Below are 16575 nucleotides of genomic sequence, written 5' to 3'. Positions count from 1 at the left end.
ATCCAGGCTTTAACCATACAAGAACCTTTCTTACAAATACATCATAACAAGGTGGTTCTTAGAACAAATCCAAAATTCCATCCCAAATTAATCTCTGCTTTTCACCTTAACCAATCAGTGGAGTTACCAGTGTTTTTTCAAAACCCGGACTCCGTAGCAGAGAGAGCTCTTCACACACTGGACATCAAAAGAGCCCTACTTTATTACATTGACAGGACTAAGCCCTTTAGAAAGAGAAAACAACTGTTTGTAGCCTTCTCACCACCTCATAAAGGTAACCCCATCTCCAAAGCTGGGATCGCTGGGTGGATAGTCAAATACATTCAAATATGCTACCAAAATGCTAAACGTACATTAACAATTCCCCCTAGAGCGCACTCAACACGCAAACTAGGGGCTTCCATGGCATTCTTAGGGATCATTCCCTTAGATGACATCTGTAAAGCAGCACCATGGTCTACACCACACACCTTCACCAAACACTATTGTGTTGACGTGCAGGCTAAGCAACAGGCTTCTGTAGGTCAAGCTGTTCTTAAAACACTTTTTCAAACCACTGCAACAGATACAGGTGACCACCGCTAGGGGAGACACTGCTGTACAGTCTATGCACAGTGTACAATCTGCAGCTCATATGCCTCGAACGGAAAATGCTACTTACCAGTATGCATCTGTTCTTGGCATGTAGAGCTGCAGAGTTGTACACGCCCACCCACCTCCCCGGAACCTGTATCTGTTCCAGTATTATCTTAGATACATTCACATGGACATCTCTTTATTTCTTACTAACTCCATCATTTCCCATCATGGCGAAAAACAATCTGAGGATGGAGTCGATGCCCATGCGCACTATCGTCCAAGGGAGGAGTCAAGTATCTTGTGACTACAAAAGACTCTTCCAAGACAACAACAAGGTGCAAGCATCCGAGCCTCACACCAGATGTCGATCTATGCACAGTGTACAACTCTGCAGCTCTACATGCTAAGAACAGATGCATACTGGTAAGTAGTATTTTATCTTCCTTCGTGCACGTAATACGATGAATACTGTATACATTGCATTTTAATTTGTTTTGCATTGTATTTAGATTTTACAACAGTCTCTTTTTATGAATATTATGAGTTTGTGTGTTTTTGATGCATTATTGTATGAGTCTGTCCTTTTATGGATATGTATTTATCCAAATAAAGTAATTGATCCCGATCCTGATCATTAAAATTCAACATTGTACACCCATACACTACTCCAATATAGACGCATTCCTGTTGGATTTAGCACAAGTAGTGGTTCAAGGTTTAAAGAACAAATGCTATTAACAAACGATCTCACATAAATCAATACTCAGAAATCACTGATAATAAGATAATTTGAGTATCAGAATAATGCATCCATGACATATTGATTGTGATCTGTAATCCCACATCAAGGCACTACTACATACATACTGCCAGCCACCTTGAGTAGTGGTTGGTGCAGAGGTCTGTGTGTTACTCCTACCTTGACATTCTGCATTCTACCTACAGGCGTGGCTAAACTTTTTTTTTTTTTTTGAAAAACCTTTATTGACATTTCAATCAATAACAAGTATGGGCCTACAACCCCCCGGGGCCGGCCGCTAAGCAGTCAGAGCAACAGAGATCAAATGTTAACACAGGCAGCACCTCGGGGAGCAGAATCTTCATGCTAATATAGTCTGGCCAGTGAACAGCGCAGGTAGGACACCAGGATAAAAAGGGTTTTCATTTTATAATGGAAAAAGACAGAAGGATCAGGTGCCGAACAATTTCCCAACAGCGATAAGAGGCAGGCAGAATAAAAAACGTAAGCAATAAACAGCAATCTATTGGATCAATGGCGCAGACACAGGAAATTCAGGATGGGGAAGAATATCATGCCCAGCTGCGCCTGCAGTCCCCTACCCTAAAGCCCAGAGAACGCCCCGGAAATTGTGGCACACATGAAAGGGCAACGCTTCACAACAAAGGAGGTATACCACGCTGATCCCAGAAAAGAAAAAACAAGAAGAATCAGAGAAGAAAAAGGAGGCCATGGAAAAAAGATTAAAGACTAAAGAATCCCCTCCCCCAACCCCCCACCCTGCACCTCTGCAGATGAGTACGGCCCCCCCCCCCAGCAGTGTGCCTGTCGCCCTGGAACCAGACCCGAAATATAGAAGAAACAGGGAAAAAGGAGTAAGAAAAGAACCCCACCAGAAGGGGGGGTAGAGAGAGTATTAATAAACTGGAGGAGGGCCTTCAAAACATGCCCCCGGCTTCTCCCTCCCGCACATTATGATTCCCCCAAAGCAAACAGTAAGCAACACAAAATCGACCATGTCAAAGAAAGATGGGGAGCATTTTGCACCTACTATACCGACAGTTATACCATGAGAGCACGCAACCCAGAGCCCGCCCGCCTATTAGCCGACTACCTCTGAAAGATCATTCTTATCCTTGGCCACTCTTGGCAAATCCGCCCATGCATACCCCTCGACCCGGCGCCATGTCCAATGCTACACAGTAAAGGAGCGTCCAAAAACGACCAGGAAGCGACGCACCCCGGTGGGGTGGAAGTCTCTGAGTACCAACCCAGTCAGCATTATGGGGGAACGTCTTTCCCAGTGCTGCCCCAGGATCTGCACTGCACACAAGGTCCAGGAAGGCGGAATCAGTCAGAGTAGACAACCGCTGCTTGAGTTTTCCCCGGGTCGCCGGAGGCCGCGCACCGGACCAGGCCACCCCCCCCCACTCAGGGCCAATACCTCCGGGACAGATCAGACCCACAGCCAGCCGATCACACGATAGTAGACTGTCCGGAGTTTCCAGCTGGTCACTAGTCACAGGGGTGGCCACGACATTGTCGTCCTGAGTGCGGTGCAGGAAGTCCCTGTGTATCTGAGGACAGGCAGGCCGCAACTGTCCCAACGCTGATGCCACACCATCAAGCCTACTCCCCAATACCCAAACGCCATGAAGCAAGGTGGAATGAAGGGCACCGAGAGCCTCGAGAAGGTCACAGTACCCCAGCACAGCTCTCTGCGGTCGCTCCGCTACGCTCCCCAGAGTCGCACACTCCCGATCCTGCTGTGACCTGGTGGACTTCATCGTGACAAGATGGCCGCCGGGTAGGTCCAACCCGTATTGGGACCGGGACCCAGGGGCCAGCGCATCAAGGTCCATGTCGCTGGCAAACAGGGTTCCGGAGGCAGACAAAAATGTATCCGTTATGTAGTCACAGGCAACAGTCGTCCCCACCACGGACCAGCGCCCGCGAAAATCCGGGAGCAGCCCGCAGGAATCAGGGCGAGTTACGGGCGGCGTTCGGGCAGCTCACCGCCGAAGGCAGAGGCAATCACCGGAGAGTCATGGAAGTGCCACCCCGGGCATGCACTTGTTCCGCTCCGCTTAGTGGTAGGAAGCGACCACGGCGAAATGTAGGCCGATAGTCGCACCGATCCGGCAGTCCGACTCCACCCAGTCACCAAAGGCCGCTGTTGTTAAACTGCCACCCGGCCAAGGTATCCACTCGAGGTCCCGGCTCCAGGGCCGCACAGGCCGCAAATTGCAAATACCCGTTTCTCCGGCGGTACAGCCGCCAGAAACTTCGGAGTCACTCGATCGGCTGCCGCTCTTATTCACAAACACGGGCGCATAGCGCAGGCTGAGGATTTAATGCAGGATATCCGTGCGGGATACGGAGGTTCACGGAGCCGGGAGTCTACGCTGCCGTCCCGGTCGCCATCTTGGCTCCTCCCCCGCGTGGCTAAACTTTGACTTATTCTTCATGTCTCTGTCTCACTCAGAGTCATCAGTAATACTGTGTGGGTGGCAGGTGAACCTTTACAAATGCCTCCCAAGGCAGCCATCTTAGGCTCAGGAAGACCTGTTTTTCAAGAGTCAGTAGCACACGCTCTACACTCAATCCCACCACTTCCAGTTTGTTGTAGCATGTTGATAGGTGTCCATGAGGATCATTCATCAGACATTATGAGAATATCTACATTTGAAAAGTGGGGTACACGTGCTGGAGCAGATCTCCTAAGTTACCGAAAGAGCACTTCTAGGAAGATGAAGAGGCTTCAGGTTTGGTGGGCAGGGTACTTTTTAAAAATATGGTGCATGCCCTGTCCACGATTAAGTGCAGAGCATAGACTGTAATGTACTTGTAATGTGGTGGACAGGACATCCACCACATATATGACGGAGGATGAATGCGGCAAGGAGTCTGCAAGTATAACCTGTGTGACCAGTGTTGGGCGCAATGATCTGTGGGTCACCCCTACCTGGACCATGTGCCTTCTGTCGATACAACATCCCAATGAACACAAACCTAGTCTGATTTTTGACTACCTCTTCATATTTCTGTCTCATTCACAGTCTTGACTAATACTTTGCTTATGCCATGTACACCTTTAATAACCTCTCACAGTGACAGCGCGCTTAGACTCATGATGATGTGTCTTTTGTGCGCCATCAGTATACTCACTGCGCTTTTTCCAACTACTTTCAGTGTGTGGGAGTATGTTGAGTGTGTGTCCAAGAATGGCTGATGGCCCAGTCATCCGATAATATTCGCAAAAATGCATTTGGAAAGTGGTGTAAAATATGCTGGGACAGACTCTCCTAAGTCCCTAATGAACACTTCCAGAAAGACTAACTACCTTAGGGTTTGCTAGACAGGGTATTCTGTTTCACTAAGTGTTATGTTACTGTATGGCATTTGTAATAGGGTGGACAGAACATCTGCTATGTTTTGACAGAGGATGAAGATAGGAAGTACACATCAAGTGTGAGCAATGTGTTCCTATTTACTGGAATCCGTAAAGACAGTACCTCATTTATAATTTAGGAAGAAAAATAGGCTTATATGATGGATCTTCTATGGTTTGGTACTATTAGAAAGATTTTCCAGATTAGATGAACAATTTAAAAGGCTGCATTACTGGTCACATAATGGCCCATGGAAGCTATGTACCCATGAACAGTCTTTTGAAGTCACATACTAGGTAGTAATCTAACTGCTCCTCCTCCTCTGTCAGTTTCCCAGAAATTTACTTTTGTGTGATAGAGTGAAGCAAGTTGGAAATCACAAGCCTTGCAGGGATGGGGACAGAGACATTAATAATGACGCCACTGCCACTTTTCTTGGCGAGCAAAAACTCTGCATTGGTGATATGGATTGCTCTTTTTTTCTCTGTTTCAGAAATTCGTTCTGCAAAGTGCTGATCATGCAGCATTTAACCACACTCCATAGCAGATGAATTTGAGGCGACTGCTTCTACAGCAGTAAGAATATCATTAACGGCCAACTGAAAGTCAAGGAAGTACATCAGTCTTCCTTTGGCAGTCTGACGATAGACAACGTATGCATAGTATGTTGCCAACCAGATCAGCGGACAGCCAATTACTTAGACAATGTGTTTTACAACTTGCATTATATGGGTGAAGTAGCTGGTATTTTTTATTGCCTCCGCCAATATACTATTTGTAATCAAGTATACAGTTAGGCTTGTTGACTTCTGCCAACTGACCTCAAACTGAGACTGCGGACGTTGTCTCATATTCGGTTGTAGTGAGCTTATATACTGGCTGCCTTTCAGAAAGTTTGATATCTATCAGTTTGTTGCAGTGCTTTTGTCTTTTTAAGGCTTCTAACAAACTCCTGAAGGAATCCTTTTGTTGTGGTTTTGAATGGTAATGCAAGCTGCAGTGCTGGCATTGTACAGCTCACTGAACAGCGGGACGCCCATGAAGAAGTTGTCCACATAAAGGTTATAACCTTTACGAAGGAGTGATTGCACAAGTTCATTTACACATCTTTTCAGTTCCTAACATAGAAAGGTACTCTGCAAGGTTTAAACTTGAGTCCTTCCCAGTATAAAATCTTATTCTGTATCCATAACCAGTAGAGCTCTTGCACAATATGTACAGTTTTATGCCATAAGAAGCTCTTTTGCTTGGAGGCTGCTGTTTGAACAGCAGCTGCCCTTTGTATAGGATCAACCACTATATTCTTCCCAGGAGTATAAACCTCTGGAAACTTAACAAATGTAACACGAAATGCCCAAATTTGAACAACTTGTGATGGTTTGGATGATCCCAAGGTGAAGCCGCAGACTTCTCTTCGAAATGCAGCATACACTTCAGAATCAAAAACCTATCTCTGGTCATGACTGATGCAAGGATGAATGTTGCCCAAAACATATCACTCAACCATTAAGACTATACAGCTGTTCTGTGCACTATTCCTATGAGGAGTGTAAGGGCCGGAAATATTTTCAGTTCTCCAAGTGAAGTGGGAGCCCTGATGTGTGCTGTAGAATGAGGCTCCAGAGTGCCCCCATGCACCCTCAGACATAGTTTGGCACACATATTAATTTGGTGCACAATTTTGTCAAGGAAGACATTATCCTGAAAAAGATAGTCAATAGACAAAAAATTGCAATATTGACTTTACATCCAGCGTCTGTCATAAATGGAGGAACTTTCTTCTTCAAATACTATGTCCTGGTTGTATTCAGTGGTACCCATAGAAATTATTGTCCAGTCAGCCCCAAAGGGAAGGGAAAAATGTTATATATGCCTGCCTGGGAGGGTGGTGGAGCCCTGCCTGGATGGGCAAACCCCATCCCCAAACACCTGCTATCCCTGGTGTCTATTGGAATTTCCAATGTGTCTGTGATCCATGAGCTGGAATCTTTTTGAGAGAGGCATTGCTGTAAAGGGTAAACTAAGACTGTCCCCTTTCCAGCAATGCCTCTCTCAACAAGGATTTGCAGTGCAATAGGTCTCGCAGTTGCAAGTGTTTAAGCTATTGGCATTGTTAATGACAATGCCTTTTATTTATGTTACAAAAAAAAATACATAAATAAAAGGCATTGTCATTTACAATGCTAATAGCTCAAACTCTCGCAAATATGAGACCTAGTGCATTGCAAATGCTTGTTACTAATTAGAAAGATTAGTCCTAGTCTAACAAGCCTATCACAGAGGAACTGAATCACAACCAAAAAACACAAGCCGCACGCCATATGAAATTAAGCTGTGCTGCGAGCCACAAATAAGAAAAATAATAATGGGCTAAAAGTATTTAGGTTAACCATGTTCTGACCAGCGCCCTGTGGAGGATCACAGATCCTTGCAAGTTAAAGCGTGCCACTAGCCATAAATATGAAGGACAAGCACCGGTTTGCGGTGGTGGGACACAACGGAAGCCTCTCCAAGAAGGGGGGCTCGAGCGTGAGGCAAGGGCACAACGCACGCATGACGAGCAACAGACGATGGGCGGGCAGGGCGTAAGGGAGACAGCCGCTCAGAGAAGGGGGGCTCGAGCGTGTGCAAGGACACAACGCACGCATGACGAGCAACAGATGAGTGGGCGGGCCTAAGGGAGACAGAGTGGTCACCAACCCCACTTCCAAAGAAGCCCGACAGAAAACCAACGACAATAGATCTCGCAAGCGAGCAGCGCAGGCACTGCAACGCTAGGCGAGACCTAAGAATGACGTCAGGGCTGATGTTGGGCAAAATCTTACTGGATATGTGTGAATCTCAGCTCTACTGCTCCTGTTTGCGGCATCTGGTAGCACCATTTCATGGATGGCTGGGTGGGGCTGAAGTGGAACAGTTTCCGTGTAGGCCTCTGTAAAAATTGCCATTGGGGAGAAGCCTCCAGTGCAAGCACCAGAGGTTTTCCTGCAGTGTGATGGGCGAACTGTTCACGTCAAATAGTTTCATGCAGTGACCTCAGCTTTCTACAGTTTATGAAGTCTGATACCTGTATGAAGATGCCATTAGATGACGAAGCTATGTTCAACTTACTTAAATGTAAGCATGTCTCTTATTAGTTGACAAGAGGCAGAAACTTCACCTTTACTGACATAACTGCTTGAAGAAGCCATTCCTGTATTAAACTGAATTTGTAGAGCGGTTATTTGCATTTCAAGATCATAGCAACACAGTTTAATGTTTCTGTGAGTCTTGTAATTCTCAATTTTTGATATTTACACAGTAATCAATTTTGATTATCCCACATGTTCATGTAATTATGAAAATATTATTTTGCAGCGGTTTTGTTTGAGCGAAGTCGTCATGCCTGCTACATGCTGCTGAATGGCCCATTGGCATCTGAAGCACCAGGTCCAGTGTCTCTTACTAAGCGGAAGCTGAAGGAAGACATCACTAATGGTAAAGTCATCTGGCTGAGCGACGACAACGAGTACAGCGAGAAGGACATCAGGGATTTCTTCTTCAGAATGAGATACAGCAGTGAAATTGCATGATAGTTCTAAACATTGCATTTTTTACATCTATATGAGGTGTCAATACTGTAAGCCTGTAAACTTTCTTTCCATACTTGTTTATTTCAATCTCTCTGTAATCGATAAGATATCAAGCAGTGCCTCAGGACAGATTCTAAAGATCTGTTGTAAATTTTTAGATTTTTGTCAAAAATCTCGAGCATGGTTTAGCTATATAAAAAAGGCACAGTAAACACTACTTAAAATGGAAGCATATTTGCACTTTTTTACGTAACAGGTTTTGGAAGGTAGATGCCCACAATAGGTTTGTTGGCCCTTGCACATAAAGGCCTTTTTTTATTTATTGTCCCTGACCCTCAAGGGATCATTATTCATGTCCTGAAATTCAAATCCAAGATTTCAAGTTATTTTCTTATTTGGACTGAGCATGGGTAAATTTGTTTGCGAGGTTAAGGTGGGTACTGCAGTTAATCATCCTAATTGGTATGAGGATAATGCTTAATTTAGTTTACTTCATGGAGTAATTAAGGCAGCCTGTTGCCTTTATCCATAAGGCAACTTATTATTGCATTCTTGAAATTGTGAAGCCACTTAGGATAGATAAATAGAACATCAAAATGTTTTTTTTTTTCAATAACAAACTTGTAAAAGGTTCTATTCATCTAATCAAATGTTGTCATTAGATACATTGTGTTTATTGATATTTGGGCTTTCAATCTCATAATTTACAAGAACTAAGGATTAACTGCTCTGGAGGTGCAAGGGTTTGACAAATTTACCAAAGTGGCTATAGCGTCTGGCTGGATATTAATGTACACCCATTTAGCATGTTTGGATTCCAAAGACCTGCCAGGATACCACAGTTTTTTTCGGAATCTGAGATGACACTTCTTCTATGCCAATGACTCTAGTAATCCTGAGCGACATCCCCTATAAAAAAGTTTGTTAAACGTGGCCAGTGTAATGTTACAGTTTCTTGTAGAACTATGGTTTCCAGACGAATATGTAAAACTGTTAGTTTTCTTAAATATTTGGGGTCCTGACTTAGTAGGAGTATCAACTTATATGGAACAGTTTGAATAATATACTGTTATCATACATCTTCCATATTTACTCACTCTCCAAATCTCATGTGGACTCAAAATCTTTTAACACTCCAGAAAATCATTGTTATGTTGTAGAAAAAACCTCAGCATGATATAAATGTCTGTACCCCACACTCAAAACATATAACATTAAAAAACATAAACACAGCAGACTAAAAAAGAATGGAATGGCCTACAAAAATCAAAACTTAATGAATTTTCCTTTCTACAGTTAGATGACGAAGCCAAAAACTTAGGCATCCTTCTTTATAAAAATTTACAGTTTTACAAGTTACAGATTGGGTCAAAATGCCAAACTGATATGAAGTATTCATTTGGATCAAAACACATTCACAGGCCATCTCCTGTTTTGGACACAAGGCATATGATATCAAGTTGGAACAGAAAAACTAAATCTAGAAAGAGAAAAAGAAAAGCAGATTCTCAATCTACCAGCATTTATAAAAGAAGGAAAGGGGCAACACTTACTGACCTAATCTAGAAATCGCAGCAGAACAAAAAAATATTCTGACCAGGTGCAGCATAAAAAATGAGAAATGGCCCACTACCAGTAATCTCCAAACATTTAGCCACTCAAATCTGGAACTACTGTAACCAATTAGACACCATGACATCTAATGTACAAAACCTTCTGGCTCAACCCATTTACCTGAACAGAGGCTCTCCCAACTCAAATATCAGTTTATGCTGTACTCCCAATTACAACACTCAAGCACGTAGTCTCCCCAGGAGATATAGGGCACCCATCTCTCATCAAGCTAGAGGCAGAGTCCTTCGCCCACTAAAGTGACTATTTTCAATGAAGGCTACATCTTCTTAAATCTGTGAACCTCAATATCAATTGAGGGCTACCTTCCGATCCCTATGGAAACTAAAGTTTGCACAGGAATCGGAATTACCAAATGTGTGATAATTATCACACGCCCTTGCAGTTATCCCGATAGATACTGGCAGGTCAAGCTTGCTGGAATCTCTCAAGGGACAAATCCTGGAAAAAATGCAAAACATGGAGAAGTCGGTGTATTCAAATCAATGATGCATGTTATGCTTCATTTTCATATCGAAAACTCTGAATCTGCAATATTTACCAGACGAGTAATTACCTTAACCTGGGGTAATGTCATTTAGCCTTACTCCCTACTTGTAATGAGGGGCATAAACATCTGTTATTTAAACCACTCCTGAAATAACTCCACTTGGACTCCAATGTGCTGGTCATTCTCATATTATAAGTCACCTTGCTTATCACCTCAATAACTCTAAGGGCATAGTAACTAAAAATGTTAGGTATTATTATGAAGGTACAGCTTCATAGACCCAATGCAATAGACTTCCTTCCTTCCGCATCTGGACTTTCCCAGACCACAACCTCAGGAGATTTTAAAGATAAACTTTTTTATACTAACTCAAAGTGAAAATACTCCCCAACCTTCAAAATGAACTGACCATAGGTGCAGGTCCAGCTATCCGGCGAGACTGAATACAATCTAACGGAGCTCCCCTGTGACTACAGCTCATCCAGACTCTAGGGCTCTGCATTGAAGAAGCAAACACCAGGAGCCCCAAAACACCACCACAAGTTTGGCACTTAACAGTATACCGCCATTGGACCAACACAGCAAACCTTTACACAGTAAGCACGCTGAATCAGCTACAAAGGCTGCATGCTGGGCTACACAAATCTCTGAAATCAATTAGGTACATAATTAAGATGTATACAACATAGTAGACCAAGGAAAACATGCCTCACCTATATTACTCATCCCAATAGCAACATTTGAAATACTGGAATTATCTTGATGTTCTGCAGTCTGTAGCATTCGACTCAAAAGACATCCTCATGTCATTCACACCGTTTTTACACCAATCAGAATTTAAGTCAATACAAAAGCCAGGCTGGCCAGGACGAAATGTGGCCTTTCACAAGCTTCTCCACTGTCCCTATTACTACCCAGCATTTACTTGCTCCTGTCCTATGACATGAAAATCCTGCATAATGATTACAAACTAGCAGCTGCCTGTTACCGTTTCTGTCATTAATATTCTAACTCTGGAGCTTGCAAACGTTTCTTACTTTGGATACCACCTGCTTTATTCAATGGTGTTGCAATATCTGTAGTGGGTTTATGTTTACAGTCATGGACAGTTTCCTAGCATTCTCTTGGAGATCTGAAATTGCAAAAATGCAGTTTTCTCTCAATACGGATTCATTCGGTTTCATTTTTGCAGGGCTCGAATTAACAAATTAGGCAATATTTGCATTGTCTCTACTCGATTTTACAATATGAATGATATTAAAATAATATGGTGTAATACACAGCCTATTACGTAGAAACCTAATATATAAATATATACAATGCTGTATTTAAGTAAATGCTTCAACTGAAAATTATAAAACTGAATTTAATGTAATATTTTCTGGAAGTTGAAATGTAACGAACTGTAGAGAAAACATTAATTTGAATGGCCAGTGCAACTGACTGATCAAATGAATAGTTTGCATTAATGGTATTCAGTAGCACATAGACGCCTACTACACAGGACAGACGAAAAATTGTATTTAATGTTGTATTAATGTGTTTCTTTTTCCCTACTGGTTTTTGATTAGACCAACATGTATATACCCACCTTCACGAGCATCTGTTAGTCAAAGAAAATAATGTATGTCTCTTAGAATGAATGCCAATATGTTTGGGTTTATGTTTGATTCTGGCTGACTTTATGATGTGATTTCTTTTTTTATGTGCACCTCAGATTTGTGACTGGGGTTAAGCCTGTACTGATCTCTTGGCTTGGGGAAGTGTGAGTTAAATAGTGTGCTGATAAATTTTTAAATTATCAGTTTACATTGTGCCTTGAAAATGTAACATGGGTGATGAAATGATTATTATTTTTTGTTGTTTTTTTTTCTTTTTCTTTTTAGAAGTGTTCATTCTTTCAAAGCCAAAATATGATTATTGTAATTTCAATGAATAATTATTTAATGTTTCTTATTGTATTGACATTTATTTTATTGTGTTGACTTGAATACATCTTCTAGACAGTTCTCTGTTGACCGATAACTTTGTTTGGAAATTCATTAACAGGTTGTATGTGAACCACTATCAATGAGCTGTAAAAGCACTTGAATACTTGAACACCCAAACAATTAAACAAAAATATAAAATAATTTTTAGTTCGCTTACAACATTATATGATGAATTTTGTGTTTTGTTGGGCCTAGCAGTCTCAGCTAAGGCGGGTGTTAAAGAGACCTATGTAAATATATAGGGCAGTGGTTCTTAACACGGGATCCATGGACGCCTACTGAGGAGGTCCATGAATGAAAATTCAATAATATTAACAGATTAATTATGTGTACTTAAAAAAAGCAAAACTGAAAATGTGTTAACACTGTAAATGTGCAGGAATGTTAAATTCGATGGTAAATTAAATTGGTATCCTTAGCCTGGTTTGTGGGAACACTTCAAGTCCAGTGTACAGAATCCAGTATGAAAGATTGGTGGACTCAGTTAAAGGTCTGGCCTACACTGATGAAAAGAGAGCATTCATTAGGAGCAAAAACTTCAAAGTGATATCCTAGCATCTAGCATATCGCTTCATCTTTCAGAAATAAAGACACATTTCGAAATGTTCCTTTCTTCCAATGAAAATGAAAATTCCGATTTTGTTTCGTTTTGGTTGTGAATAAAATAAAATATTTAATGGTTTGTGTATTTTGTTTGATGTATGCTTATTTCTGTATTTGTGTATACTGTTATGAGGTTCAAATAGTAGAAATGCCTTAGGCCAAGTCCCCAGCTTCAAGTAGTGAATATGTGGGAATCTGCAGAAGTCAAAAGGTTAGAACCTCTTATATAGGGTGTGTTTTTGGTCTGTTAAAACCTGGAGAATCGTCAGCCTATACCTTTCCTATTACCTTGCAGGCTCTATGATCAGTCACCGTATGTTGAGCATATTGTCAAATCAAGCCTCGCTAACCAGCTATTCAATTACTAATATTGCTTAGGGGAAATACTAGTCTATGGCAGTCTTTTAGCACTTTGTCTCTTTAAAGCAAGTACTATTTTTTTTAAAGAAACCGCAGTGTGGGCTTAAATGGCTGTACCAGTTTATTAGTTCCCATAGAGTGTTTAAATTGTAATGCTCCACTCTTCGTAACCCCATTGCTACAGAAGTCACACTATACGAGAAGAAACTTTGCTTAGAATAAAGAAATAATGAAAAGGAGCATATAATCAAATATAGTACATTTATAAATTATAAACCATAACAAATTCATGTGAATTAAAACAAAATTAAAGTGCGGGGAGTCTTGAAATTTCTTTTCTTCATATAATCTTTATTTTCATTTCCAATCAGAAGCATAAAGCCCAGCCAACACATTTCGTCCAATAGATGGACTTCATCAGGGTTGTGAATCAGATCACGAAGATCAGCAAAGCAATCTACGAATGTGAAATCTTGGAAGTTGAGAATTTCGTGACATCTTGTTAATAATATATATCCAAGCTGGAACCAGCTCATGTAAATCATCAAACAAGTTTAGTGATCTATATATATATACATCGATATTCCAATAGCACCAATGTCTTCTGGATTTTCTATGGATTATTGCCTTCTATTCATGCCGGTATCATATGAAGTTGTGCCCAAAGTATCGTCCGTCTGACCATGGTCTTTTTTTTTTTTAAAGTCTACACCACCTGGTATTCCCAGCCGGTCTCCCATCCAGGTACTAACCAGGTGCTTTCATGGTGGTATGGCGGACGGACGGTACTGTTCTGGGTGGGCAGCCTTAGGGGTGGGACTGTGCGTGTGCATGCACACATTTGCCTTTAGCAGAGTGGGTTGGGGGGGCGGGGCTCCATGTCCAATCCATGGCCAGTCACTGAGCAGCTACTGAAAGGCAAATGAGGATGGGCCATTATGTATTGCTTCCTGAAGGTAATATACAAATTGCAGCACTTCGGAAATTATTTAAGTGTGTAGGTTGGCGTTGCTTTCTTACGGAAAACTCTGGGATGTTCTAAAAGAAAAAGGATGCAAACTCCTTACCGACAGTTAGCGGCATGCTTCATTATCGCCGTCGCTCCCCACCAGCAGCGATTCAGTGCTGCTAAGGGGGTACATTAGTAGCATTTTTATGAGCAATGTGCATGTGGTATTTGTCTTATTTGCTTTTTTGCTGTTTGGCTGAATACTGTGTATGGAGTGTGAATAATTTGTATTGGGTGGGAAAATTTGTTTGATTGAATTATTGCTTCTTAGGTAGGCTTCCTAAATAAACCCCCTCTACGCCTGATGTTTGTTAACTGGGAGTGAATATGAAAGCAATAAAACATGTTTCCCCTCCTGATACAGTTTTCTTTTTTTTGTAAAAAGTTTGGCATTTTGCTTGTTATCAAAAAAATTGTTACAATTATCACAACAACTTCATACATTCCCTCACCCATCTTCTGTAAGGTCCTATAGCTGTATCTTAACATTGTTCCTCCTTGAGTTTCCATCATTCAGCAATTGTATTTTATGCTGTCTATACCAATTTAACATCGAACAACCCTCCCACCCTCACCATTGCCGTGTCTGGTCTAAGAAATAAAAGAAACATATCAATCTCCACACAGTTCGCATCTATGGATGTAGTGCATTCTCTAGTAACATTTCATCCATCCATTCCTTCCTCTTCTGTCCCCTCCCTTCCCCATTTGACTCCTCATCAGGGGCCAGGGGGTCCTTTGCGTCTGCTATTGTAAGAGACCAGGCTCGCGCATCCTTCTCAACTTTTTCATCTTTCCTAATCATTTCATTCTAATTCTGCTGTTGCCCATTCACTAAGATCTTTTAACCATCCCTCCAGTGTGGGGGGGTCCGAACTGCCCCATTTTATCTCTATTCTCTTCTTCGCCAACACTAGACCCAACATGACAAACTTCCTACAGAGTTTTTTGATTTGGGTGTGGGGAGCAAACCCAATAGTACTGCCTGTATTGTTCGTGGAATTTTCCACCCTGTGGCTTTTTTTATACAGTTTACTACATCTCCCCAGTATTGTGTCAATGCTGTACATTCCCATATCATGTGGAGGAAATGCGCTTCTGCATGCCAGCATCTAGGGCATTGATTTGTGCGTCCCGGATATATTTTGTTTATCGTTCGTGGTGTCAAGTAGGTCTAGTGTATAATATTATATTGTATGAGTTTAAATCTCCTGTTTGAGCTTACCTTTTTTGCCCCCTCCTGTATTTTTGCCCATTCTTGGTCTGTTAGTGGCTTATCCATCATCCCATCCAATCTTGCCTGTATTGAAAGGGTTTTTTTGGCAGAGATCGTCCTATAACGCTTTATACATATATGGGAGACCAGCCTACATCCTCCAGACAAGCTTAGCAGCGCCTGTAAGATCGATGTACTGGGTGGATCCTGTGAGAATGCGGGCCATAGCTCGCGGGCTACCGCTGAAATCTTTACATATTGTAGGTATTGCCCCCTTCCCAATTTGAATGTATTCTCAGCTTCCTCCCTCGTTATGAATTGTTCATTACTATATAGATCTCCCATTGTATGACACCTCCCTCAATCCATGTTTTAATGAACATTGAGTCTGCTATCTTTTTAAAGGGTTTTACCACCTACAATGACCTATCTGGAGTGTAGAGTGCGTGTCGAACAACCTTCTGTACTAATGTTTTCCATACCGCCGCAACATGTCGAATAATATATGGGTAGATCTCAGGCACCCCGGCCCCCATTACGAGGTGCTCCAATAAGGAGACCACTCCACACGCACCTGCCAAAAGCTATTTTTCTCCAGTTGTTATGCTCATCTATACAGTGTACTGAGTGTTGGAGCTGTGAGGCCATATAATATAAGTACAAGCGTGGTACCTCCATTTCCACTTCCGTTGAAGTGTCCCTGTTTTCACTCGCTTCCTCTTATTCCCCCACATTAATTCAACTAGTAAACTAACTTGGTGAAGTACTGATTTGGGTTCCTATATAGTGAATGCTGTAGGACATATAGGCATCTCAGTAGAATGGCCATTTTTATTAGTGCTATTTTTCCCATCAGGGAGAGGTGGAAGTTCTTTCCAAAATTTGATATAATTACTTATACTTTCCACTACCTTCCCTACATTCTAAGTAAGCGGTAGGGGTATTGATCAAACAAACCCCCCATGAATCGGACACCACCCAGCACCCATGTT

The 16575-nt window shown here is 42.0% G+C and overlaps 1 protein-coding gene across 1 annotated transcript in view; it reads left to right on the top strand.

Moving 5' to 3' along the window:
• FAM234A (family with sequence similarity 234 member A) overlaps positions 1 to 13081 on the top strand; it is a 346953-nt gene extending 333872 nt beyond the window's left edge. The window contains exon 12 of the mRNA XM_085628316.1: positions 8068 to 13081. Coding sequence (XP_085484442.1) covers positions 8068 to 8282 — 215 coding nt within the window. The 3' untranslated portion in view covers positions 8283 to 13081. The remainder of the gene's footprint in view (positions 1 to 8067) is intronic.
• Positions 13082 to 16575: the final 3494 nt, after the last annotated feature.

This window comes from Triturus cristatus, chromosome 10 (genome assembly GCF_964204655.1).
Source record: "Triturus cristatus chromosome 10, aTriCri1.1, whole genome shotgun sequence".
Classification (NCBI taxonomy): Eukaryota; Metazoa; Chordata; class Amphibia; order Caudata; family Salamandridae; genus Triturus; species Triturus cristatus.
Note: the sequence above shows the minus strand (reverse complement) of the source record. Positions and strands in the feature narration are given on the sequence as shown.